The 27,259-nt window shown below is 61.2% G+C and overlaps 1 protein-coding gene across 2 annotated transcripts; it reads right to left on the reverse strand.

The window, feature by feature from the left end:
- Positions 1-26,770, reverse strand: ESPNL (espin like). Of its 2 annotated transcripts, XM_060107127.1 has the most exons (10): positions 26,477-26,770; positions 24,995-25,185; positions 23,174-23,360; positions 20,065-20,247; positions 12,242-12,373; positions 5,946-6,045; positions 4,966-4,986; positions 4,809-4,918; positions 3,730-3,924; positions 1-1,605 (listed from the first exon to the last, which is right to left on the reverse strand). In XM_060107127.1, exons 1-10 carry the CDS (start codon positions 26,768-26,770, stop codon positions 1-3), a joined length of 3,018 nt encoding a protein of 1,005 aa, XP_059963110.1. The 2 variants fall into 2 exon arrangements, with proteins under 2 accessions (XP_059963110.1, XP_059963111.1); XM_060107128.1 differs by lacking the exon at positions 4,966-4,986 and having other exon boundaries at positions 5,928-6,045.
- Between the last annotated feature and the right edge of the window lie 489 nt (positions 26,771-27,259).

Raw genomic sequence — 27,259 nt, forward strand, 5'->3', positions numbered from 1 at the left:
TCACTCCCCGAAGCTGAACATCTCGGCCTCTTTCTCCTTCCAGAAGGCAAAGCTCCGGTCGATGTAGCCACAGATGTCCTCGCTGTTGAAGCTGCCCTGCTGGGGGCCGGACCCCAGGCTCTGTGCCGCGGGCCCGGGGCCGCCGCTGGGCCCGGCATGGGGCGGGGGCCGGAGCGGGGTCAGGCCCGACTTGCGGCCGGGCTCTGCGCCCCAGGGGAGACTGCGGCTGGAGCCGAAAAAGCGGGCTTTGATGTCCTCGAAGCCGTCGGTCCAGGCACGGCGGCCGGCAGCCACCTCGTCCGTCACGGCCTTGTGGAAGGCGCGCGCGGCCTCCCAGCCGTGGGCGCCGAGGTGCTCGAAGACCTCGAAGCAGAGCAGGTGGCGCATCTTACGCTCCTCGGCCGACAGGTCGCACTCCAGGAGCTGGAAGTAGCCCAGCATGAAGAGGTCCAGCGTGAGGCTGCCGTAGGGCACCGGCGCCCCGTCCACGTGGGGCAGGAACTGCTCGGGGGACAGGGGGCCGCGGGGCCGCCGGCTCAGCCGCCGCAGCTGCCGGGCGGGCACGTGGGCCAGGATGGACTTCCAGTTGCCCAGCAGGTGGGCGATGATGCTGCGTTGCTGCCACAGGTGGCCCAGCCGCGGGCTCTCGCTGGGCGGCGGGGAGGGCAGCCGAGGGGCCCCCGCCGCCTCCCGGCCCCGCGGCTCCACGCGCCGGGCCTCCATGGTCCTGCAGGCCGCCGTCTTCAGGGCCGGCGTATAGGCCGACTTCTTCCAGTGGCTGAGGAAGAGCATAACGATGCGCTCCTTGCGCAGGCTGGCCAGGTCAGGGCCGGGCACGGCTCCCGCCTCCGATGGGGCCTCCTCGCAGCTGATGCCCGAGTCGCTGGCCTCCTCCGCGTCGCCCAGCCCCGGCTCCCCTCCGATCGGGCCGCCGCGGGGCTGCAAGGGGGAGGGCCAGCAGCCTCTCAGGCACGGCGCCGGATGGGGCCCCAGCTCACAGGGGCCAGCGCTCCGGGCGCAGGGCCGGCCGGGGGCTGACTCGAAGTTGCCACGAAGTGTCTGCACCGACACCCCATACTCCTGGATCTCGCGCTGGGCCTCGCTCCTCGGAGGGCTGGCTGGGGCCTCCCTGTGGGCCTCTCTGTGGGCCTCCAGTGGGGGCCTCTCCTCGCCCTGCACCAGCCCGTTCACACCCTTCAGCAGCAGGGACAAGCTGCGCACCAGCCGGGCGACGTGGCTGCACCAGAAGGGCAGGGGCTGCGCGCCGGGTGTGGCCTGCGAAGCCCCCATGGAGCCCTCAGGCTCGACCTCGGGGCTGGGGGCTTCCTCGCCCTCCAGCCCGGGCGCGTGGGGCAGGAAATGGCTGTTGACAGTGATGCTGACGAGGGGCGCAGGCAGCAGGGCCTGCAGCTCGGCCGCCAGCCGGCCCAGCTCGCTCTCGTACTCCTGGCAGCGGCGCCGCAGCTGCAGGTCTGCGATCTGCTTCTCCAGGTACACCAGGTCGTCCTCGGTCAGCAGCTCCCCGAAGGGGCCAAGGATGGCCTGGTGAGTCTGCGAGTACCGCCAGGCCGCCTGCTCCGTGGTGCCTGCACTCCCACCATCGTCCTGGGCACAGGGAGGGCAGCTCAGCGGGGCCACAGCCCACATGGCGAGTTCCTGCTGGACACAAGCTCCCCTGGGTGGCCTGGGCCCGGGTACCCCTGGGAACCCCAGCCCAGCCCCTGGACACCTGCTGGCCGCTGCCTGGACTCAGAGGGCCAACGAGGTGAGCAGCCAGCCCCGTTTCCAAGTCTGAGGCTCAGGGCAGTCACCCGCCCTGGAGGGCCCAGGCTTCCCCTCAGAAGGGGTAAACCCCCACATCCTCCTCATCTCCTCAATGTTGATTTCTCTCTCCCCAGAGCCCCCCAACGCCTCCACAGAGTCTTCTGCGGTCGGACGGCGGCCCTAAGGATGGGCGGCCTCAACAGCTCTGCTCTCAGTTCTCGCAGCACGTGGCCAACTTCACCCCAAAACGCCACCCCTCGGGGCTTCCCCTGGCACCAGCATACAGCTCTGCCCCCAGCGCTCACAGTTTGCGGGGGAGACCGACACAGAGAGCCTCCGAGCTGGGCTCCCTCTGGGTGCAGCTCTGTGCCCACCTGATTACTTCTCCGAGACCCCTGACGGAGGTCCTGCGTCTGCCCCATTTCACAGGTGAGGGGACTGAGTTGCCACCTGGTTGCCAAGAGCCCCGGGATTGTCTAGTGCCAGGTGGCACTCTGCACAAGTAAGTTCTGATTCCTCGTCCCAGGAGGCCCGGGGAGGGGAGCAGGCGCTGGGGGTGGGGGGGGCAGCTGCTGCCCTGGGCAGTGTCCGGCCCACAAGGGTCGGGCACAGGAACTCGCAGCCTACAGCCAGGCTGTGACTGAGCCAATCCCCTCCCCCTTCAGTCTGTCCTTCCTGGTTCCCGGAGCTCTTCCCCATACCCTTGGCCCTGCCCCAGGGTCAGATTCCAAAGGGCTTCCCGGCTGTGGCAGGAGGCCCCGCCCACCCCTGCTTTGCTCCACCCTCAACCCCATGGGTGTCCATCCCGGACTTCGAGGACAGGCTGGGCCATTAGACCAGCGCCACCCAACACTTCTGAGCTGAGGGGATGGCATACCGAAACCTGCGGTGGCCATTAGCCACCTGGGGCTATGGAAGTGAAATGTGGCTAATGCAGATAACTGAGGGGCAGGGGGTTTATTTTTATTTCATTTTAATTCATTTAAATAGCCACATATGGCTGGCATTATTGTATTGACAGGGCAGCTCTAGACCAAGGGTGCAGAATACATCATTCAGACAAAATTGTATCCTTCCAGGATAAGACTCTACAACAATGGTCCACATGGTAGCCAGAGGGAGCCTGTTGAAATCCAAGTCAGATCACAGCCCTTCCCTGCTCAGATTCTCAACGGTTCCCACCAAGGTAATATCTGCCTGACCCCTCTCTGACCTCACCTCTGCCCACCAGGCCTTATTCACTGCACTCCGGCAGTACCAGTAGCAGCATCCTCCTGCTCCTCCCCTGGGCCAGCCCATCCATATGCCTCAGGACCTTTGCACTTGCTGTTCCCTCTGCTCCCAATCACTTGTCCCACATTCCCATAGGGCTCCCCTCTCACTTCCTTCTGGCCCCTGCTCAAGGCCACGCCCCAGAGAGGCTGCCCCTGACCACCCGGACGGAATAGCCCCTCCCCTTTTCACTGCTTCGCTTCTCTCCTTAGCTCTTGGAACCACCCTCAGCGCAGCTGCCCAGTCACCCTGCCTTCCCTGCTGGAATATAAGCGCCAGGGGGCGGGGCTGGTCTCCTTCGCTGCTGAGGACAGAGCTTGGCACACGATGGGCACGGGATACAATCGTTAGATCCAAGAACATGTGGGGACCACATCGTTAGAGATGAAGGGTTACAGGTGAAGGGACACAGCCCTCTGATCTGGTTCAGCTCCATGGTCTGGCAGAAGAGGAAGCTGAGGCCACAGAGGGACACGCAGTGGGGTTCCGGGTCTCAGGACTCGAGGTGTGTGCTCAGGGACCCCACCTTCCATGTCCACCAGCCAGTACAAAGCCTCCTGCCCCCGCCTCCGCCCCCTACGCTCTGGTCCCACCCTGCCCCCGCCCACCTCCCACAACGCCCCGCCCCTCACCCCGTCCAGCCCTGCCCTCCAAGCCAGGCCCCGCCCCCACCCTCTCCCCGCCGGGCCCCACCTGGGCCTCTGGCGCTGCAGCTGCGCCCAGGCGAGCCTGCAGCTTCCGCACCATCACCTGCCGCTTCCACTCGGGGATGGGCCGGCCGCGCTCATCCCGCGTGGGCACCAGCCCGTCGAGGTCGCCCAAGGGCAGCCCGTCCAGCTGCAGCGCGACCAGGCTGTCCGGGGCGCCCCCCGCTGCCGTCTCCGTCCCCTGTGTGGACAGGCAGGTCGTTCAAGGCCCCTATGGGCCTCTGGTCCGGGAGGGAGCGCAAGGGAGGACCGCCCCGGGGCAAGCGCAGCTGAGGGAGGAGGGGCGGTGGAGGCTGACCCGGTAGGGCAGGGGAGCTGACCACTAGCGGCACCCCCAGCCTGTCTAAGTGTGAGTCTTCTGAGGGCAGGGACCCCACTGTGCCCTGTGGGACCCAGGGACGTGTTGGGAGGCTTGCTGGCTGAGAGAGGCAATCAGAGATTCCGCCCAGAGCATGCCATGTGGATGGGCAAACTCGTTTGGGGAACAGTTGCATAGACAGTCTGGTGGCCAATTCTGGACTGCAGGACTTGTCAGAGCCTTTCATGTGCTGTGTGCACTGTGACTCTACAAGGGGGCAGCGCTATGCAGCATTTCCCAAACTCAAAAAGAGCATCTCAGGGGCTGAGAGTTCCCAGGACCCATTCAGGGAAAGGGTGGGCTGGATTTAAAAGGGGCTGGTGCCCAGAAAGAGGAGAAGGAGGAGTGGGCCGCTGGGAGCCCCCCGAGGAGGAGAGCAGTGGGCGCCAGGCCCACCCTTCCCATGGACTGATGCTCCCCTGTACCATGACAGTAGCGTCTGTCAGGATGAGGGGCTTGGGCCACTGGGAGCCCCTGGAATCAGAGCAGTGTCCCTCGTCTACTATGACGGGGAGACAGGTTGCTTCTGGCCTTGGAATCTCCATCTCCTCAGATGCCAGCCAGTCACCCCAGGGGCCTCCTGGAGGAAAGGGCCTGGCTGCCCCAGGAGTGACCTGGCTGGGGCCTATGTAGGAGAACACGGTGAGAAGCCAGCCGGGCTTTGGCTGGGGTACCTTGGGAGACAGGGATATGGCGGGGGCTCTCACCATACGGATAGCTGTGGCACCGGGGGTGACCCTCGGGGGTGCTGTGCGGGTCACGTGCTCCCTCGGAAGAGGCTGGTCAGGCTGGCCGGGCCAGGCTGGGCTGAGAGACGCTGCCACTGGAAGGAAGGGGCAGCTGGAGTCAGAGAGGTCGGGGGACGGGGAGCAGGAGACCCCGGACCTGGGGCAGGACCGGCCGTCCTGAAGGACCACTGGACTTGGAGCCAAAGGCCCAAGCAGCTCCCTGCCAAGTGCCCTGGGACCTGGGCAAACTCATTCATCCCTGGAGTTCCAGAGGTGTCCTTGGAGCCCCCTCCAAGCCCTGCTGGTTGGGGACCCTGCATTTTACCCACCTCATCCCCTCCCCAGCCCCTCCTGTAGCCTACAAGGAGCTAGAAAGGGCATAGGGTTCCGTGGTCTGGGGATCTAATGCAGCCCCATCAGACCACAGACCCGTGCTTTCACTGCTCTTCTCTCCACTACACACACACACACACACACACACACACGCACGCACGCACGCACCCCTACGTGTGACTGTATAACTACAGCCCGTCCCATGAAGCCTGCACGCGGGGCCTGCGGACACGTGTCACGCTCTTCCATGCCGTTGGTAAGTGCTGTCACAGTTCCCTAACGGGTGGTGACCTGCAGTTTGAGGACCGTTCCCCTGCCCCCTGCTGGAATCTCAGGCAACAGCAGCGGACTCGGAAGGCCCCTTCAGACACAACCTTTGATTTCCCTCTGGACAGGCTGAGGCCCAGAGAAGGGAGGAGGCTGCCCGAGATCACAGCGGCAGGAGAGTCAGGCCGCGGGGGGTTCAGGGCTCACAGAGAGATGCCCGAGGGCTGGGCAGGAGGCTGTTTAATTGTGGTTATGGAACACGTTTGTCCTCACTTGAAAAAGGCCACAGACAATAAAGGAATCCTGGAAGAGTTGGGGTACTGGCTCATGGGAAGGGGTGGTCCCGGCCCTGTCCTCAGTGTCCTGCGTGCCCAGCTGCCGAGTCTGCTGCCCCCCACCTCCCCCCGGCCCCTTCGAAGGACCTCGGAGGTGAGGCCAGGAAGGCCCACTGCCAGCACCCACGGCCCAGGCCAGTCCTCCCTGGAGACGTGTACGCACCAGTGCGATCCCCGAGACCTGGGCCCCCTCTTCGTCCATCCTCCAGGGAGTGCCTTGCAGCCGACAGCGGAGGAGGGGGGAACGGCGGCGGCGGCGGGGGCGCCATCAGGAGTGGCACCTGGGGGCAGACAGGCCTGGTCACTGGGAGGCCCAGGTGGGCCTCCACCTGGGCTCCCAGGTGGGGGTGGGAGGCATCCAGCAGGCTAGCCCTGGCCCGGTCTCCCTGGGGCTGGGGCTGTGCATCTGAACCGAGCTCAGAGAGGTAAGTTTGCGGGAGTGAGGCGCAGCGCCCCTAGAGGTTCCGTCCACCCCTCCACACTGGTGAGCAGGGCTCCCCAAACACACGCACGCACTTGTCTGAGGGCTGCCACCCCTCATCTCAAGGCCCGGCTCCCTCTGGAGGCAGCTTAACTCAGCGGCTCTGGGCTCTGGGTCAGAGTCTGGTGCCCCCCTTGTGCTCACTCACCACTCCTTGGCCTTACAAGAGACACGTGCACACTTGCACACACACACACACACACCCCCTCTCTGACTGTCCCCTGACTGTGCTGAGACACACTGCCTGGACCTGCCCCCTCCCTCAGCCCTGGGCATAGGGGAAACCACAACGAACTTGCAACTCGTCTCAGCCCCGTAAACAGTGCGGCCGTGTGACCGCGCCTCAGAGCAGAGGCGCTGTGCCCAGGACCCACCATGCAGTGTCTAGGCCACTCTCCCAAGGGTCACCTGGAGACAGAGACCACCAACATTGGTCCCCGGCAGCCTGGGGTCAGGGAGATCCATCAGCCCCAGTTTGCGGCGGCAGGGGTACCCGCATTTCAACCCCATGTCTTCCCCGGGTCTGGGGTGAGGCACAGACCTGGCCTTGACCATCTCCCCTGCCCCCAATCGCTGACTGGTGGGCAGCCGGAAAGAATCCTCGACCTGGAGGTGCCACTGCCCCCTGCATCCCCCCCAGCTGAGGCCTGCAAGGTCTCAGCTTTTGCATCTGACCGATGGGAGCTAAGAGTCGAGACTGGAGCGCGCAGGCTGCCGTGAGGCCACAGGCGGTGACAGGAGCGGGACTGCCCTTGCCTCCCTGCCTCCGCCTGTCCCTCCCCAGGCGGCAGAGAAGTTCTCCGGGAGGACGCTGAGCTGTCCTCCAAGGACTCCAGAGCCGGGCTTGCTGCCTTTTGGTTTAAAGCTGAACGTCAAAAGGCTGGCCGGCCGTCTTTCAAATGACGTGGCTCCCGGCTGAGCCAGTGTCGCCTGGATGCCTGAGAGCACACGGCCTCCCCAGCTCGGGTCCCCAGCCGGGAGGGCCACTCACAGCGGTCCCTCTGGGCACCCACCGCTGGCCGTCAGACCGAAGCTCCTCACCCCCCTCCCTCCAGTGGGTAGCTGCGGCGGAAGGTGGCCTCAGGGCTGCCAGGCGGGGCAGAGGGGCTGGTCCCAGCCCGCCGCCCCCAGGTGGGACGTGTGCTTTGGCACCAGCGCTGGCGTCACGCGTGGCTGGTTCGTGCCGCAGCTCTGCTGAAGGTTCTCCAGTCTCTGTCTTGAAATTCTTAATCAGTTGTTAACAAGAAGCCCACGTTTTCATTTTGCACTAAGCCCTGCACGTGATGTAGCTGGAGCTGCAGGGCCAAGTCCCCTGGCCACGCTGAGCATCCCCTGGCTCACCCGTAGGTGGGCCCTGTCCCTCCCGCGGGCAAGGAGGCACAGGCATTAGGTGGCCTCCTCAGCCTGGGGGGTCCCGTCAGAAGAATCCCCGGCTCTGCAGCCACTGCCTCGGGCCCCTCAGTCGCATTCCCGTCCAGGACCCTCGGCCCGCCGGAGCCACGGGGAGGGGAACACAGCCCGAGCCCTCATCTGCCACCGCCCTGCACCTCATACCTCACTCTCTGCAGGTATCTGTGCCGAGAGCCCAAGAGCCCTGGTCCGGCAGGGCGGGGGGGTGTCCGCCAGCCCCCAGCCGGGAGGACCTTCAGAAGCAGGTGCTGGGCTGTGAGCACAGGAAGCTGTGGCCGTCCTGGGCCGTCGGGGGCCGTCCCAGCTGCCGCCCCCAGGAGCTGGAGGTGTCGCATTAATATTTGAAGGCTGAGGTGTCAGGTGGCCCGGAGGGCTTGGGCTGGGTGTGGGATCCCTTACCACTGTGCTTTAACCCTCCGCAGCGCAGGGGCCCGGGGAGCGGACCCTCGGGAGAGGTGGGGGAGACCTGAGATCCCTGGTCACGCAAGAAGAGACCACCCAGAGGACTCCCGCAGTACAGTCCCCCAGGCACAGATGGGGAAACCGAGAGTCAGAGAGGCAAGGAGCTTTCTCAAGGGCCCACAGCTGGAACGGGGCAGAGTTGGGACCAGAATCTTACTTGAGACCCCCCTCCTTGCTCCTTCCAGGACTGAGAGCCCCTCGAATTGCTGCTCCTTTTGTCCAGGGGCATCAGCAGTGGAGGAAGAGGCAGGCAGGCGGGGCCTCACGCCCCTACCAAGGATGCAAAGCCCTGGCTGCTCTTCACCCGGCTCTTCCTCTGGGCTGCCTTTGCACAGGAGGGACCCAAAAGGAAGAGCAGGCTGCTCGCGGCTGCTACAGAACACGGGCCTTCCCAGGCTCAGGGGTCCCCGCCTGTGACACAAGTGTGTGCACGCAGCAGCCACCTGGGCCCATATCGGTCACACTGGGACTTGGAGGGGGAGGGGATCTGACAAAACACGATGCTTTCTCCCCGCCATGTGTCTCCGACCTGGGAATCCCCTGTCTTCTTCCAGCGTCCGCAAGGCAGGAGCAAGTTGGCTTAGGAACTTTATGCAGGGTCGAGTCAGACCCCAGACCCCACGGCTGGCACTGACAGTCTGATGGGCAGAGCAGGCTGAGTCCCAGGTTGGCCCCGGGCCCCTGCACAGCCAGGACTGGGCTGTGAGGCTGCCACGCTCTCCCCTGCCCCTGCCTGGGAGCCTGCAGCCCCTCCCCGCAATTGAATCTGCTCTTGGGCTGAGGGGCAAGGGCCTCCCAGTCCCTGCAGAGTGAAGGGATCAGCTGGGGTGGCCAGGGCCCTCTCATTCCGGGGAAGATGGAAGAGGCAGGAAGTTGGTCCAGGGCCCAGGGGCATGGACTTGGCGCCAGTACAGTACCCACAGCCTGGGAGACCTCATGCCACCTGGTCCCTGAGGCTGAAGTCTGTTCCAACCCTCACCAAGGAGAAGCCTTGCGGAGTCACTCAGTGTCCCCCAGGTCTGAGTTTCTCTGCCTTTGCTGGGAAGATGAGGAGTTACTGAGGGCCCCTGGCAGGGCCTGGCACACCGTGGCTCTCAGACCTCTCTGCTGTTGATAGCACAGTGAATTGATGATCTCTGCATTTCAGCCGGGACGGGGGTCGGCTGTGGGGTTTCCCAGGTGACAGGAGTATCCACATCCCGTGTCCCTCATTCAGGCCCTGGACACTAACCGAATCTACGAGGACCCGAGGGAGTGGCAGATGTTGGGTCCCGACATTTGGGGTTCTGACAGCTGGGCGTGTGCTGCCCCCAAAGGGGGCACCTGGCCCCGGGCTGGTGCCCTTCCCACGGCCTGGTGTCTCCTTTTCTGTGTTTTTGATGAGATTTGAGCAGCGCCGTGCGTGCCATGCATTATACATCGAGGACAGCTGTGGCGAGCCGGGTTACAGGCCTGTAATGCCACCCGGGCCGAGAAAATCATGACCCACAGATGGGCGACGGCTGAGATTCGGTTACTGGCTGCACGGCCAGGCCCCGCCCCTCCCTGGGGGAGGAGACTGCCCAGGGGAGTCCCTTGCCCTCTCTGGGCCTCAGTTTCCCCATCTGTAAAAGGAAGGGGTCCTAGGGCTCTTCTGGACCCAGGGGAGGGAAATTAGCACCCTCTGTGTGCTCAAGGCACACGTCTACTGGCCAGCAAGGCTCCTGAGTTACATTATACAGATAAGAACATGGAGGCTCACAGACGCTCAGAACTGGGGGTGCCACCCGGCCGGGGAGACTCACTCCGGCTCTGGTGAGCGCTGAGTGCCGGGCTGGGGGCAAGCTGAAGGGCTGGGCTCCCCGTCCTGGGCCTCTCCTCACTGTTGCTGCCATCCAGCGTCTCACTCTAACCTGGCCCTGCAGCCAGGAGCCCAGCTGCCCGGCCCACTCCTCGGGGGTCGGGATGCAGGGGACCCCTCTAGCCGCTGCCCCATTCAGGTCAGAGAGGCCCAAGCCCTCACTGTGCAGAGGGGTACCCCAGGCCCAGGGGGTGGCAAGACTTGGTCAAGGTCGAGGTGGCGTGGCCGAGGCAGGGGCTGGCCTTCCCGAGCCTCGTGGAGGCCCTGCAATGGGCAGCGGGGGAACCCAGGCCCTGCGAAGCCTCCCAGGAAGGGGGCGCCTCCCACAGGGCAGGTCTCTGCTCCCCGTCCAGCCGTGCCCCCCAACGCTGCCTCTCTTGGGACCCACGGCTCCCTGGGGGCAGAGGCAGGTGGCCCTGTGGAGAGGAAAAAGATGGCTTTCACCACCTCCTCTGAGCCCGACACAGGGAGAGGCCGCGCGGGCGACCTCTGGATATTGTGTTTCCATCAATACTGCATCAGGCGCACAGCTGACGGCCTGCCGTCCTTGGGGCTGAGACTGCTGGTGAGGCGGGGGCTGGCGGGGAGCGATTCCAGCCAGCCCCGGACGCAGTGGATCTCAGGGAGGTGGCCCAGCCTGCCCACACTCCACCACTGCAGGTGGGGCATGTGGACGGGCTGGACACAGCGGGCCGGAAGGCTGGGAGGGGAGGCTACACAGACAGCCCAGCCCGGCTTGGGGAATCCTGAGTGGAGGGGATGCTGCCTTGTATCCTGTGGTGACACCAAGGAGACCACCAGGACCAGGCGAAACTGCAGGAAGCCTGACATGGGCTGGTCCCCAAAACCCTGGGGGCTCAGGAGAGCGCCCAGAGCCTCCACCCCCCCTAGAAGAGCTGGGCACAGTGGCCAGGAGGGGCTGGCAGATGTGCCAGGACCTGGGGATGGAGAGCAGGGGGCAGAGACCCTGCTTGGACATGGGCACCGCCGTGTGGGCTGGGGACAAGCAGGGGACCCCAGCCAGAGGCCAGGCGGCACCTGCTCCCTGGCAGCCGAGCAGCTGCCCACCCCACCTCCAGGCCGGCCCCAGGGCCCACACAGAGGCTGGGGGGCTCAGGCGGCCAGGGCATCCCTGGCCGGTGGACTGCAGAGCTCTGTCCGCTACACCAGGAACCCACTGAGTTCCCGCAACTTCAGGAACCCAAGCCAGAAAGACAACCCTTATCATACAATAGCCAATCAAAGGGTTAGTGAATAATCAGTACATTGATTACTTCAAGCAGTGAGTATAGTCCTGTTTCTGAAACTACGACACCAGGACAAACCAGGACTCCAACTCGTGTGTCCCGAAGCACCCCTGGCCTTTGACCCAAGGCGGCCTGGGTGTGGCTTTCAGGCAGTGGAGACAAGAGGCTCTCAGTGGTGGTTGGGTGAGGACCATCCCACTGGCCCAGGGCCGGGGACGGTGGCTCAGCCTCAGTTGGTCGCGGATGCCCCGGGGGATGCCCCGAGGGAAAAGGAAGCACTGCAGCCGCGGGTGACACCCGTTGTGGGGGGCACATCGCCCCTCTGGGCCTCGGTGCTCTCACCTGAAGGCAGGGCCAGGCAATCCCAGGGACGCCTTCCGAAGGAATGGCCTCAACAGAAAACTGCGGCTCGATCTGCGCAGGTTGGGATGAATTGTCGGTCGCCGCCCGGGGCCTGGAGTCGGGGGCGGAGGCGGGGCGGGAGGGCACTGGCCCTACGCTTCCCCACCACACACCCGCCCAGCCACCCTCACCTGTCCACTCGCTCACCCGCCTGTCCACTGCTCCACTCATTCAGCACACACGCATGGCCTGTCACGTGCTGGGGGCTGGGACCCACGAGGTCCTTGCCCTTGCGGACCGAGGCCCGGCGAGGTCACGTGCCCAGATAGGAGGGCTGCACAGGGCTGGCCCGCCTCACTGGGTCACTCACCGAGGGCCCAGGGCCCTGCTCCCACCCCCGGGGTGTCTTCAGCCTGACACAGCGTCACCCAACAGCAGCCCTGGCTGGAAGCATGGATCCCAGGTCCCAAGTGTGGTTGCTGTGGCCCAGGTGGAGGGCAGACCTCGGCCGAGGTCCAGCCACAGCCCAGCCCTGGTCCCGGCTGTCACGGCCCCGGTCCCGGCACCGGCTTAGGTGCGGCCAGGACCTTTCCCCTGACGATGACACTGCGTACGCAGACGGCTCCCCAGCTACCCGCCGTCAGCGCGGCAGGGGTCTGTCACCCGGCCCGGGGGATGGGGACCGCGAAGCTTACCGGCCGGCTGCTGTCGCGGAGGTACTGGGCGCAGTCGCGGTGGCCGTGGTAGTCCGCCAGGTCTGCGGCCGTGTAGCCGTCCTCGTCCCGCAGGGCGGGGTCCACGCGGTGGGCGAGCAGGGTCTGGCAGCTCTGCGGGGAGGGCGCACCCGTGGCCACACCGCCGCCCCCGCACCCCCAGCCCCGAGCTGGGGCACCGAGCCCGTTAAGTCTGGGGCACGGCCTGAACCCGTGCCCGGACCCAGGCCACCCTGCCCGCGGGCACCGGCATGCCCCTGTCCCGGGCGGGAACCCCAGGCGCCCGCGCTCAGGAGCTCACCAAGGGCCCAGCTGGCCAGTCAGCGACTCAGCCGGATCCTAGCCAGGCAGCCTGATCCCGACTTTGTCCTTGTAACCCTTGCCTCGGGTTCAGATACGGAGCCGGTTTCCATTTTTACAGTGACCTTTGGAGGTGTGTGTCATTTTCACACGAAGAAACCGGGGTGCAGGAGGCTAAACAGCGTGGCTCCACCCCCAGGACTCCGGGCCTGTGCCCTTGCCCACCTCACCCTGCCCACTCCTTGGCCTCCCGGTCAGGCCTGGCACTCGATGAGCCCCTCTTCTTGGCCCCAAGCCTAGGCGAGCTCTGGGGGCTCCCACCCTCCTCCTCTGTGTCTCTCTGTCTGAGCACACGGCTCCACCAGCCACACGCGTGCTCTCTCCTTGGTCACGCCGGGCCTGGGCCCCCTTGTCTCCCTCCTGACTGGTCCTCTGGGCTCGTGTGAGGGGAGCTGGGAGGAGAGGAAGGCCTGGAGGCTCAGAAGCTGGGAGGAGGGGGGAGGAGGGAGGAGAGCAAAGCGAGAGGAGGTCCGGGTCTGTGAAGGGCCCTTTGTGAAGGAGGCTGCGGTGGGGTGGGGGGGAGAATACAGGGCGCTGCAGGAGCCGGCTGTGCGTCCAGAGCGTGGGGTGGGGGTCACAGTGGAAGCGGAGTGGAGCAGGGGGCACCGGAGTGTCAGGCCTGGCCCCAGATGGGGCGGGGACAGCAGCCGGGGGAGGGAGAGGGGGAGGAGAGAACTTTCCCGCAGAATGACGGCGATGACTGCTGGCAAACGATGGTGACCCATCTGTGAGCAGAGGGTGGGTGGTTACAGAGGACCAAGAGTTAGGTCTGGAAATCCATGACGTAGCCGTGCCAGCGGCAAAAACAGGTGGGCAGACGGATCCGCGTCAAGGAGTTGAGAACCAGGCAGGTAACACCAATCCACTCTCCGGAGTCAACATAAAAAATGGACTAAATGTGAAAGACACCTTCCTAGAGCATCAGACGGGCAACAGGGAAGTGAAGACTTGTCAGACCAAGCTCGGGAGACAAGGAAAGTCCTGAGGGATAAGCCCACCGCTCAGAACAGCTTTCGCCCTAAGAGCAGGTTGACGCAGAAGACACGGCTGTAACCAGAGTACCTGTGTCACAGGCTTACGAGACTAGGGGGACCAGCAACAGCTCAGGGTCCACCGCAGGCCGGGCCTCCGCCCTCAGAAAACGGTGAAGCAGGAGCCAGCCCGCCCTCTGCTTCCCGTCACGCGGGTGCCCCAGGAATCTCAAGCCCGGATTGTGGACTAAGATGATCCTGACCCACAGTTCCCACATGCGCCTGTCAGCCAGAAGCAAATAAGATGTCACCTAAGGCCATAAATAATGATGTGCAGCATAGAGTCAAACCAAACCAGGAGCACAAGGAAATAAGATACCAGAAACGAGAACCAGAGGACCCAACACACAAAGAAACAGACCCACCAAGTCCTGAGAAATAGCAGACGGTAACACAGCTGTGCTCACTGCTTTCAAAGAAGTAAAAACCAAGCTTGAAAATTTAGGCATGGAATTGTAAATTCTAAAAAGCAGCACAGATTTTAAACCATCAACAAAATGAAAAGACAACCTACGGAATGGGAGAAAATACTTGCAAACAATGTGACTGACAAGGGGTTAATATCCAAAATATACAAAACAGCTCATACAACTCGACATCAAAAACAACCCAATCAAAAAATGGGCAGAAGGGACTTCCTTGGTGGCGCAGTGGTTAAGACTCTGCACTCCCAATGCAGGGGGCCCGGGTTCGATATCTGGTCAGGGAACTAGATCCCACATACGGCAACTAAGAGTTCACATGCCACAACTAAGGAGCCCTCCAGCCGCAACTAAGGAGACCACCTGCTGCAACTAAGACCTGGCGCAACCAAAAAAAAAAAAAAAAAAAAAGGGCAGAAGACCTAAATAGACATTTCTCCAAAGAAGACATACAGATGGGCAACAGGCACATGCAAAGATGCTCAACACCACTAATTATTAGAGGATGCAGATCAAAACCACAATCACCTCACACTAGTCAGAATGGCCATCATCAAAAAGTCTACAAACAATAAATGCTGGAGAGGGTGTGGAGAAAAGGGAACCCTCCTGCACTGTTGGTGGGGATGTAAATTGATACAGCCACTATGGAGAACAGTATGGAGGTTCCTTAAAAAACTAAAAATAGAACTACTATATTGACCCAGCAATCCCACTCCTGGGCCTATATCCGGAAAAATGAAAACTTTAATTTGAAAAGATACTATCACTTTGAATTACTGGTTTCCTCATTAATTAATGAATTAAATAAAAATGTTTGACACAGGCTCATTTTATAGTTGAATGAAAGTCATGATTACCAGCACTTTAAAAAATTATCCTTTAACATGTGGAATCATTACAAATTCACAGTTAAAAATCAGACAACTGAAGACTCAAACATCAGGTTCAGCATTGCCATTGGTGATGTCATTTGCTCAAATAGTGATAATTTTTGGTAAAGTGCTAAATAAAACAAAATTCTATCTTCCCTCAATATATACAGGTGGACCATTCTTGGAAAACTCTTATGTAGGTTAAAACTATGAAGAAACATTGTTGTATGTGTACGTATATTTGAATTTAGGTTCTAAGCTTAGATAATTACATGTACTTGAGTTAGGTTCAAAGCTCAGGTAACTATGAACAAGTTTTCTACCTACATACATGTCCGATCCATTGGGAAGTTGCTTGGGGCACAAGACCCTTGCTCACTGTGCAGGAATGTTCTGGAATAGCGGGCCACCCAGCCTCCCCACAAGAGCACCCCAATCGTTGTAACAACAGAAACAGCCCAGAAATTTCCAAAACCGACCACTCATCTATTGCAGATATTCTCTGGTTCTCGAATCCTTGGTCACATACTAAGCAAGTGCTCAATAACTCTTCGTTGAATGAGTGAGTGTCTGCATGAAGGAAAGCGTGGACATGAATCGTTGACCATTAAAAACTCTAAAAAATTAGCCAGCACAGAAAGTTGACAGAGGCAATAGTCTGCTCGGAACGCATTTTTGGGGACTCACAATACTCAGTAAAAATTCTCTCTTGAATTAGCAGCAATGTTAAGCTAGGTAGAGAACTACCAACGAGTTTTAACCGCATATCTAAACCTTGAAGGGACCTCGCTTACCCCTGTCTTCTGCCGTTTCCTCTTCAACCTCATCAGCAAAGCCCCAGACCACACCCCATCTTATGGCAACTTCCCGGTCCATAGCTAGCCCTCCTCCAAACAGCAAAGAAATCATATGCCCTCTTCTCGGGATCCCACAGCAGCTCCCAAATGGCTCCTTACACAATATTAAACCTAGTTCAAGGTCTTCCACCACTGATCTCTCACTACAAGCCCCAGCTTCTACTCTCCACTCCGTCCTAGCACTCTGAGCACTTATAACCCTCTCTCCCTTGCTAGAAATCCTGCTCCTTCCGACATTCAAATCACTGCTTTAAGAATGACCGTCTTCCAATAAACTCTGTGTCAGTAACTCAAAAAGAAAAGAATGACCATCTCTATGAATTCTTTCTAGATTAGCTCAGCTAACGCTACTCACATAGATGGTTCACAAATTTTATATATATTAGAGTCACCTGGGGAGCTTTAAGAAGTCCTGTTACGTGAGCTCCCTAGGACCAATTAAACCAGAATCGCTGGGGTAGGTGGAGCTCAGGTATTAGAATATTTTAAACCTGTTCTGGAGAGTTCTCGTGTGCAGCCACGTTTGAGAACCATTACACTAGTGCTATCTACCACACTTAAAATCCTAAACAAAATGTTAGCAAATTAAATTCACCTATGTATAAAAGAGATCGTTTTTCATGACCAAGTTGAGTTTACTCCAAGAATGCAAGGTTGGGTTAACATTCTAAAGAGTGATCAGAGTAGAAAGCAAGGTCTTGAAGAGATAGTTGCACACCCATGTTCATTGCAGCATTATTCACAATAGCCCAAAGGTGGAACCCAAATATCCATTGATGGATGAATGGATAAAGACAACGTGGCATAACATACTGTCGAATATTATTCAGCCTTATAAAAGAAAGAAATCCTGATACATGACACAACATGAATGAACCTTGAGGACATTATGCTAAGTGAAATAAGCCGGTCACAAAAAGATAAATACTGTATGATTCCACTTGTATGAGGTTCCTAGAGTAATCAAACTCATAGAGACAGAAAGGAGAATGGTGGTTGTCAGGGGCTGGGGAAGTGGGGATGGGGAGTTGTTGCTTAATGGGTACAGACTTTCCGTTTTGCAAGATTAAAGTTCTGGAGATGTGTTGTACAACAATGTGCATATATTTACACTTCTGCACTGTATACTTAGAAATGGTGAAGATGGTCAATTTTATGTTATGTATTTTTTACTCAATTAAAAAACCAAGTAATCAGTGTAATTTGTGACATAAGAAAGACTGCGATATAGCAAAACAAAACACATACTAAACTATCATCATCCCCCATTGGGGATGCTAGGGCACCAGCTCATTATTCTGAAGTTTTGTTTTTAAAGGGTTGGCGGGGGGGAACTGTCACAGCTCGGGGGAGCCTAAGGAGACAAGATGATGAAATGCCACGTGGTGTCATGGAAGGGATCCTGGAACAGGAAAAGTACATCAGGTGAAAAGTAAGGAAACCTGAATGAAGAATGGACTTCGGTTAGTAATATTGTATCAATTTTGGTACATTAATTGTGACAAACATACCATGGTAATGTAACTTGTTAATAATAGGGGGAAATGGATGTGAACTCGGTGAGAACTGTCTGCACTAGTGTCTGAATTTGTCTACAAATCTAAAACTCTTCCAAACTATTCTCAAATAGAATTTATTTTAAAACGAGGTTTGGCGTGCGGTGGGAATGAAGCATTATCCTATATTTCCTGGATGAATATATTTCTTGAATTGCTAACAGATTAAGACCCAACAGACAAATCAATAATGTGTGGACTTTGCTTCACTCCTGATTACAGCACAAGCAGGGAAATGGATATTAGATGGCTACTAGACAGACTGGATATTAGATGATATTAAGAAATTATTGGGAGCTTCCCTGGTGGCACAGTGGTTAGGAATCCACCTGCCAATGCAGGGGACACGGGCTCGAACCCTGGTCCGGGAAGATCTCACATGCCACGGAGCAACTAAGCCAGTGCACCACAACTACTGACCCTGCGCTCTAGAGCCTGCGAGCCACAACTACTGAGCCCACATGCTGCAACTACTGAAGCCCACGTGCCTAGAGCTGGTGCTCCAGAACAAGAGAAGCCACTGCAGTGAGAAGCCCGTGCACCGCAACAGAGAATATCCCCCGCTCGCCACAACTAGAGAAAGCCCATGCTTAGCAACGAAGACCCAACGCAGGACAAAAAATTTAATTAATTATTTTTAAAAAGTAGTCTAATAAATAAATAAATAAATAAATAAAAGAAATGATCATGAATTATTTTTAGGCGTGATAATGGTTTGAGGTTGTGATAAGAAACAAAGGGAGTCTTTGTCTCCTGGAGAAGTCCACTAAAGTATTTATGGATTAAAAAGATGTGCCTTCTCTGACTTGATCTTAAATAATAGTGGGGTGGAGGGAATGGCCAAGAAAGGCCAATGAGCTGAGGCAGGAGGCTCGTGCTCTTGTGTGTTTAGAGTTTTCATAACAAACAGATTGAAAAGGAAAGCAGTTCTCAGCTTTGAGGCTTGAGCTATTTTATTTTCGTACTAAGGGAGAGTGAGGAGGTGGTGGTCTCTTGGCTTATCTGGTGAGCTTCTCGGGCTCCTATAGACTATTTCACTTGAAAAAGATGATGCTGCTTAAAAATAGAGTTTTTAGAGTGCTGTTCCAGCCACCCTCCCGATTATGGAGCCGGAGGCTGGGAGACGGGCGGCTGCCTGAGCCACACTGCAATGGCTCAGGGCTCTTCAGGCCACCAACCGCCTGCGGGGACACGCCCTCCCCGCCTCCCACCCAGGGGCACCTCTGGACTCCCCATCCTGTCATCTGTTCAGCTTCTTCTTCTCTCGTGTCCAGGACAAAAGGGATGACTGTAGGGGTAACTGCAGGCTCTTCCTCTTCTCTGAGGACTGGCCTGGCCCGGACTGAGGTTCATGCCTGCCCTTCCCCTCCCTCTAGATAGGGGCGGATTGGGGGCATTGAGCCAGGGAGGGCGGAGTGGTGGCTTGCAGGGGTGAGAGGAGGGGGCTGGGGTGGAGGGGTGGAGAGCAGGAGGGGCCCTCAGGACTACTGAGAGTCAGAGGAAGACAATTTTCAGCAGCACTGCCTTGAGCTGGATTGGGTCTCTTTCTGATTCTTCAAAAGGACCATGTGGGGTTTCCCTGGTGGCGCAATGGTTGAGAGTCCGCCTGCCGATGCAGGGGACATGGGTTTGTGCCCCGGTCTGGGAAGATCCCACATGCCGCGGAGTGGCTGGGCCCGTGAACCATGGCCGCTGAGCCTGTGCGTCCGGAGCCTGTGCTCCGCAACAGGAGAGGCCACAACAGTGAGAGGCCCGCATACCGCAAAAAAAAAAAAAAAAAAAAAAAGGACCATGTGCCTTCCCATGACTCTTGGTGGCTGCCCTGTGCTGCTTTTACACAACGCTGCTCAGACTGGGCCCCAGGAACACTTTGGGTTCCAGCTGGAAACAGCTGTCCAGAATGTAGGCCCAAAATGGGATACTCGGTTGCACCTCAGTGAAGCCCTCCCCCTTGACTAGCCTTTCCTGGACCAGGAGCACATTTCTCATGACTGCAGATGCAGCAGGCTGAGCCCTGGGGGCCGTGGAAATGACACGGGAAAGCCCGGGAGACGTCATGGGATGAGCTGACTCACTTCGGAGCCCTGCTGTGTGGGCCTGGGTGGGGCAGGTAGAGGAGCCAACCTGTGCATTCCCCTCAGATGCAGCCTTGCCTTTACAGGAGGTCAGTGGGCAGGTGATGCCAGTGCGGGGCCAGTGGCTGATGGCCAGGTCTATTCCCAGCGTTGGACCTTAAATATTTGAACACCATCCCTGCCTACTCTGGATTTCTGGATGCTGTTTCCTGGGAACTGGGCCATAGGAGCCCCCAGGTCTATCTGGATCATAGCGAAGGGGCTAACCTCACACCCCCCGGCAGGGCTCTTCTCCCAGGCTGCTCACATCAGGGGGCCAGCAGCCAAAAGGCCCTCCGGGGAGGGCCGGCAGGAAGACCGCTCCCTGAGCGGGCACCCAGGGAGTCTCTGTGCGAAGGGAGGGGCCGAGAGCACGGATTTTGTTCCCCGATAGGTCAGAGTCTGGATCCTGGGCAAGTGACTGGCCCTCTGAGCCTCAGTTTACCTGTCTGTAAAAGGGGACTAATAACATCTATTCTACAGGGTTGTGGTGAGGGTTAAATGACTTATTCACAGGAAGCCTTCCAGCACTGCTGGCTCTCGGGGGCCCCCCAGCCCCACCGTGCATCCTCCCCCAGCCCCTGCCTCACCTCCATTTGCCCATTCTCTGCTGCGTCATGGAGAGGGGTCCCACCCCAGGAGTCTCTCATGATGGGGGCGCCCATCAGCAGGAGCCGGTCTAGAATGGGCGTGTGGCCACCTCGAGCGGCAAAGTGGAGGACGGTGGCCCCCTCGTTATCCCGCGCCGTCAGGCCGATGTCCGTGAAGGTGACCTGAGGGACGAGGAGGGGGGATGGGCCAGCTGAGGCTGGATGGGGGTGACCACTCCTACCTCGGGGCAGGAAGCCCTGGGACAGAGCTGGCTCCTCTTGGCACGTCCCGGGCAACACGGGAGGAAAGTGAGCTCGGGGATTTTGCTGGGAGGTTCCATGGTCCCCAAATCTGCCCCAGCCCTGACCCTAAGCTGAACACCCCCAGGGGCTGGTTTCACATATCAAATAAAGAAATGCCTTTGGGCAGCACCTAAGGGACAGTAAACAGATGTTTGCTGATGAAGGGAGGGAGTGAGGGAGGGAGAGAAAGGACATCCTGGCACCAGGCCTGTTTGTACCCTGATCACGTCTCCAGCACGAAGATGCAGGGGTGCTGGGAGGTGGGTCCTGAGCAGCCTTCCTCATGGTGGACCAAGCCTGGTCACCCTGTGGCTTGGGCCCCGTCCTGCTGGCAGCCACATGAGTGACTTCTGGCCGGCTCTCCTCACGGGCCCTCAGCTGCCCCTCTGTGAGGGCACCGGTGGGCTCTGGTCCACGGCACCTGGCCAGGCCTGTGGGCACGCAATGGACTGCGTGCAACCGGGGCAGTCGTGTGACAGTGAGACGTAAGGGGCTCTTCTTCTGCCTTCCTGATAGAAGGGGCTGGTGGATGTGGGGTCACCCCCTTTTCTCCCTCTTCCTGCCTTGAACGCGGCCAACTTTCACCATGAGAGAGAGGCCAGGAGAACAGCAGAGATGTGACCCAGTGTCAATGGCCTCTAGGTGGGAGGGACAACCTTTTGTGGTTTAGTGCACTGGTCACTGCAGCCAAATGCTGTCTGATCCAACATCCAAACGTGTCTGTTAGAAAAAGGACAGTGAACCGGGAACAGAGACCCTCCCATCAGCCAGCTCCCCGAAGGGAGGGGGTGCCCAGCGCTGAGTGGGTGAGCCAGGCTGGACGCTGGCCCCTCCCGTCTCGGTCCATCCTGCAGGAGGCGGGGATGGGGAGTCACATCTGGAAAAGCCTTTCTGGCCCTGGGACCCCGTGGCCCCAGCTGTTTTTTCCCAGGATGAGCCCCTGTGGGGCTCCATGGGGCTCGGTGGACATTCTTCCCTCCTGCCCACCCTCCCCCTGCTCCTGGCACCCCCGCTGCTCCGAGCTGCTTCTCCTCGCCCTGCACAGCCCAGTGCCTCACTTGCACACCGTTTGCTGAGCACCTGCTGTGTTTGTGGCCCTGCGGCCAGAGATGACCAGGACTCAGGCTCCTGCAGGGTGAGGAGTCCAGGTCTGGGGACAGGCACATTTCTGGGAGGCCAAGATCTGAACTACAGTGACGGGACATAAGGACAACTCCACCCAACGGCCCGGGCGGGGCCAAAGACAGGAAAGTTAGTGCAGCAGGAGCCGCAGAACTTTCTCCTGAGAGAGGAGCTGGCCGTGTAGGAGGGGCTGCAGCGAGGGGGCCCAGGAGGGGATGCAGCCCGGGAGGGGATGCAGCCTGTACTAAGGTGCGGCTGCCTGAGGGGCTAAGGCCAGCCTGGGAGATCCAGCAGTGAAGGGAAGCTGGAGGCAACTGCTGGCGGCCTCTGAGGCCAAGGTAAGTGGCTGGAGGCCAGATTTCTTCCCTCCTTCACTCACTCATCAAACATCTCTGGAGCCCTTACTATGTGCCAGGCACAAGGAATGCAGCAGCAGGGCTGCGCCACTGCTTCCTGGAGCTGCTGGAACTTACAGCCTGGGGTGGGAATAGACTACCACCAAGATGAAGTCAAATACAAGGGTTATCAATGTTGGTGCAGGAAAGACAGCAGGAGAGCAGGACGGTGTGCTGGGCCAGGTGGCTGCCATCCTGAACAGGTGGACGAGGGACGCAGTGGGGGGGAGGCACACCTGGGGCGCTGTCACCAGGCAGAGGGTGCAGCACGCGCAAAGGTCCCTGGGGCAGGGAGGCCAGCCTGCTGGAGGGAGGGCTGGAAAAGCAGGCCCAACGCGAAGGGAGGGAGGTTCCGAGTGAGGAAGGGCTCTCCCTTCTCCACCAGTGACCTGCGTGACCTTCAGAGATGCCAGCAGACCCTGGCGCTCCCAGCTCGCAGCACTTCAGCGGCTCCCTAGTGCCCCAGGAAAGAGCCCAGGTCCTCCCGGGGCCTCGGCCTGCCTTTCCACCTCACCCCGCCCCACGGGCTCTCCCAACTGAGACTGAGCCGGGCCCCCGCTCCTCCAGGAACCTGCTCTGGGGCCCCCACCCCCTGCCCAGCCTCAGTTCCGCCCCTTCCCAGAGAGACCTCCCCACTCTGAGACGTGGCCGGGTCTCTGTAATGGACCCTCAGAGCTCCCAGACCCCCCACCAGGCCAGGTTTTTGGTGGCAGAGTCGGGAAGTCCTCAGCCCTGGAAGAAGTCTTGGCGGAAGGCATCCTCCCCAAGCTGGGTCACTCTGTGTTCCTTCTGGAAGGAGGCCTGGGTGACCCTTCTGTGGGTCCAGAGGGCAAGAGGGGTGGGGTCTGGCCCTGGGCTCCAAATGGCCAGGGCCAGGCACTGCCTGTGCCAGACAGAGCAGCTGGGTGCCACCGACCCTGAGAGCACCCAGGAGACCCACCAGGACTCCTGGGGGAGGGGCAGGAGAGCCCCCAGGGGGCCCTGCACACGCCCACGGTCCTGCAGGGGCTGACTTTCAGTCCGCAGCCACCTCCAGTCAAAGCTGTGGGCTCCGGGCTGCACCCCGGGGCCGAGACTGGGCCTGGCATGTGGGTGCTCCGAGCCATGGGCCGGCCCATCTGCTCTCCTAATCACTGTGTGGGTCCTCGGACTTCCTGCGGGCAAACTGAGACCCAGTTTGGGTGTGCCGCGCCCACCCCAGCCGGGCGCCGCTCGCTCGAAGGCGGTTCTGCAGGCGAGGTGCCAGCCTTCCCGGCCCTCCCCTGCCCGCGCCCCCGGCGGCCCCTTACCAGCCAGACGACGAGCGAGTAGTGGCCGCGGGCAGCGGCGGCGTGCAGGGCGCTCATGCCGTCGAGGGCGCGCAGGTGCACGTCGGCGCCGCAGTCCTTCACCAGGAACTGGGCCAGGTGCAGGTGGCCCTCCTGGCAGGCCAGGTAGAGCGGGGAGGCGCCGCTGCGCGTCCGCCGGTTCACGCCACTATGGGGGAGGGCGGGGTTCAGAGGGCGCTCGGCCCGGGGGTCGCGGGGAGCCGCTCCAGCCAAGGGCCCAGATTTGGAAGGGGCGTCCCAGCACCTGGCTGAGCTGTTGCGGCCACCCCGCTTCCTGGCTGAGGTGAGGGTCCCAGTCGGCCACCTGTAGCGTTGCACAGGTTGCGCATGGCGCAAGGGCACGGGGTCGAGGGTGAGGTGGGCATGGGCCGCCGGAATCCAGCTTCCTCTCCCCCACACCCCCTCTCCATCAAGATGTGCGCGCCGCCGAGGGTTGGCCGGCAGGGGGCGCTTCTTAGGGGGTGACTAGCCCAGCAGGGCCTGCAGTGGATGGGTCAGGGAACCTCCAGAGCTGGGGGCCTGCTCTGTACAAGGGGCCAGTGAGCAGGACACTAGCCCTTCTGTGGTGCCCAGCCCTGGCAGAATTCCAGGCCCCCACGTGGATGGACTGGGGCAGGGTCGTCAGATTTCCTGCATCCGGCTTTGCCTCTGTGGTGCTGCAGGTCCAGGAGAGTTCTTGGTCCCCAGGGCAGCCCCCTCCCCAAACCGGACTCGCCCTGTTGACAAAGACTTCACCTCTAGGTCCTGTGGTCGGTGCCAGTGGGAATGTGGGCCCTGGGGCGGGGGACCTTCCTGTGTGCTTGTGTGTGCTTTAATGTGAAATCTTCCACTTTTCAAATGACAGAAACTGCTTCTAAAACTGTGGGTCTAAGAGACACTCTGGCCGGCCGGGCCCGGGGCAGCTGGTATGGACGCTCTGGGGAAGATCCGCAGAAGCGAGTCCCGAAGGCCTTTGCCGAGGGGTCGGGATGGGAAGGCCCAGGAACAGGAACACTGTTCCACAGCTGAGCTGTCCGGCCTTGTCCGGAAACAACCGTGGGGTGGCCAGGACAGCCAGCCGGCCAACAAGAGGCCCCGCAGAGGAGAAGGGGTGTGGTTACAGAGGCAGGCGGGTTTGGGGGACAAAGGCCAGGTCAGGTGTGGAGTGGACACAGAGTCTCACCCCCAGCCAGGGCAGTAGCCCTGAGAACAGACGGTGGGGGGCAGGCCTCGTGCACGGCACCCTAGATGGCCCGTTGTGTGCCCAGGGTATCTTCTGTGGGGGGCAAGGACCACAGCAGTGCCCACGACGGGGAAGGGGACTCCTGCTGCCCCCTGCCCCCACCTCACCATCCACCAACTCCAGGCGGTGGGACAGGGGTTCGCAGTGTCAGGAACAGGACAGTGTGGAGGGAGAATTCAGGCCGACCTGATGGGGCCCCCAAGTCCACTGCACAGCCTCTGCTCCCTTCGGGTGACTTGAGAGGGCCACCTTCCCAGCCAGGGGAAGCCGGGCCCTGAGACGCCCCCAGGCAGGGCCGGGAGCTGCCTGAGCATATAGAGCGCCTCCTGCTCTGACTGCTGCAGCAGCTTCCTCGCCGTTCTCACTGCCCCCTCCGCGCTCCGAGCCTCACCCCGAGCGCTCTCCGCCCGCGCCTTGGCTCCAGACTTGTCCCTCCACACTCCCCCTCCCCCAAGGCCCGCCTCCAAGGCGGCAGCCCCTCCTCCTCCGCCCCCTCGGTGCGGCCTCCCCAGCACCTGCACCCCCCGGACTGCCCAACAGGCGGCGCTGCGGCTCCTCACCTGCCGTGGGCGGCCGTCAGGAGCTTCAGGCAGGTCAGGTCCCCGCTGACGGCGGCGTGGTGCAGCGGCAAGGCCCCCTCCAGCGTCTCCAGCGTGGCCGCGTGGCCCTCTCGCAGCAGCCACTCCACCAGCACCGGGTGTCCGAAGCGGGCGGCCAGGTGCAGCGGGGAGACGCCCGAGGAGTCTCGGTCCTACGGAGGCACGGACGGGGCGGTGAGCGGACGGCGGGCCCGGACCCAGCCCTGCCGGGCAGCACCAGCGTGGCCAGGGCCAGCCGCCCAGGACCACAGCGCCCGGGACCCCGCCGGAGAGCTTCCGCCCCGGCCCTCCCTCCGGCGTGCTCCATCGCGGGGCGTGCGGAGGGAGGTCTCTGGGACTGAGCCCGGCCACCTGCTCGAGGTCGGCGGCAGGGCCAGGATCAAGCCCAGGCCTTTTGGGTCCAAGTCCCTGATCCTGAGCATCCGAGCTCCCTCCCCTTCTCTGCTCGCAGTCAGAAGGGCTTCTGCTCGCCCAGCTGCGCCCGCGCCGGGCCGGTGGCCTGCCCCGTGTCCAGGGCTGCATCTCTGGGCCTCTGCCCCACCCCCACTGAGCGCCCACCCGCCGGCCCCCGAGTCCTCTTGCGGGACCCTATCCACCGTGGGCCTCTGGCAGACCTGGGCGTTCTCCCAGGCACAGAAGTGGCCCCGCTCCCGCCCTCGGGGTTGTGGGAAGAGCCGCTGAGGATGAGGCCGGCGGCTCGGAGGCTGTTGGGACGCTCAGGCTGTGACCGCTGAGTCCTCCCCATCCCGGACCGAGCGGGTCACGGTGATGCCCCCCCGGTTCCGGCCTCTGGGAGGACGTCCTTACACCGTCAGAGCTGGCTCACCGACCTCCCGTGGTCCTTCACCCACACACGGAGCACCCACCGGGCCGGCAGGAGAAGGGAGAGGAGGGCCGGGTAGAAACGAGCCTGACGAGACCGTCACTGAGCCCCGGGACTCTTCTCTTTACATCAAGGTTCTCGTCCCACTGCGCCCACTGCTGCGCCTGTGCTGTCACCCACAGGGGCCCCCGGGCGTCCAGGACGGTGCCCACAGCGCCTGAGCCCAAGTGCCCACCTTGCTTCTCTTTGTACGGGACCTTTTCTAGACCCTTCGGAAACAGGCCCCACGGATCAGGCCTGAAAAGGGCCCCGTGAGGTCGCCACTGGCAAGGCCAGACGCTCCTGGGCGGGACGCGGGGAGAAAGAACAAGGGTGGCCACTCTGCTGGGCGCTGGGGAACGCGAGGGGGTTTAGGAGGTGCCCGCTTTGGGGGTGGAGGGATGTAGGGCAGAGACAGACGCCGCTGACTGTGCCGTGGGGCTCGCGTGGTGACTCCCCGAGAGGAACAGCCCAGGGCCGAGGTGCCCAGGGGAGGCCGAGGGCTCCGGCTCTCGGCTCACGCCTCCCTCGATCCCCATGAACACGGGTCCCCCAGCAGCCACCGTGCCCGCTCGGCTCACCTGCAGACCGCAGCCCCCTTCGCGCACCAGCCAGCACAGCTCGGCCAGGCTGCCGGTGGCGGCGGCGTCATGCACTGGCGTGGCCCCGTTATGGGCCCGCTGGTTGCCGGGCAGCTGGGCCCGCTGCACCAGGAACTTGACGCAGGCCAGGTGGCCGGCCCGGGTGGCGTGGTGCACCAGGCCAGCCCCCAGGGCGTCGGTGACGCCCGGGCCCAGGGCGCCCGCCTCCAGCAGCTGCTCCAGGGTGGCCAGGTCCCCATCCTTGGCGGCCGCGAGCGCCCGCTGCTCCTCCATCCACCCGGCCGGCTCTCCTCGACTCGCGCACAGGCCCGGGCTTCCTGTTTCAGGCGTGGACGCAGCTCCCGGCTCCGGTTACCTGATAAGCGGCGCAGAGGGCAGATGGGAGGCGGCGGGGGGTGGGGGGACGGGCCTTGGGGACCGGGCCTCCGCAGCCCAGCCCCAGCCGCTCCCGCGGTGCCCGGAGCTGTAGTGGGCAGAGTGCGTGGGGGAAGGGCCCACACCGGGTTTGGGTTGGGGATGGGCGCTGGCCCAGGGGGCACTGCCCTGTGCTGGCCCATGCCTCCTTCTCCCGTGGAGCGAGGGCTGGGATGGACTTCCCGCGTCGAGCGGGTGTTCACAGTGACCGTGTCCTTTCCAGAAAGTGGTAGGCTCCTGAGCGTCTGCTTCCCCCAGGCTGGGGGCAGCCGCCCTGAGGGCTGTGCTGGGCCACGGGAAGCCACCTGGGAGACCCTTCTCACAGGAGGGCAGACCCATCCAAGTGGA

Source organism: Mesoplodon densirostris, chromosome 8 (genome assembly GCF_025265405.1).
Source record: "Mesoplodon densirostris isolate mMesDen1 chromosome 8, mMesDen1 primary haplotype, whole genome shotgun sequence".
NCBI classification, from domain to species: domain Eukaryota; kingdom Metazoa; phylum Chordata; class Mammalia; order Artiodactyla; family Ziphiidae; genus Mesoplodon; species Mesoplodon densirostris.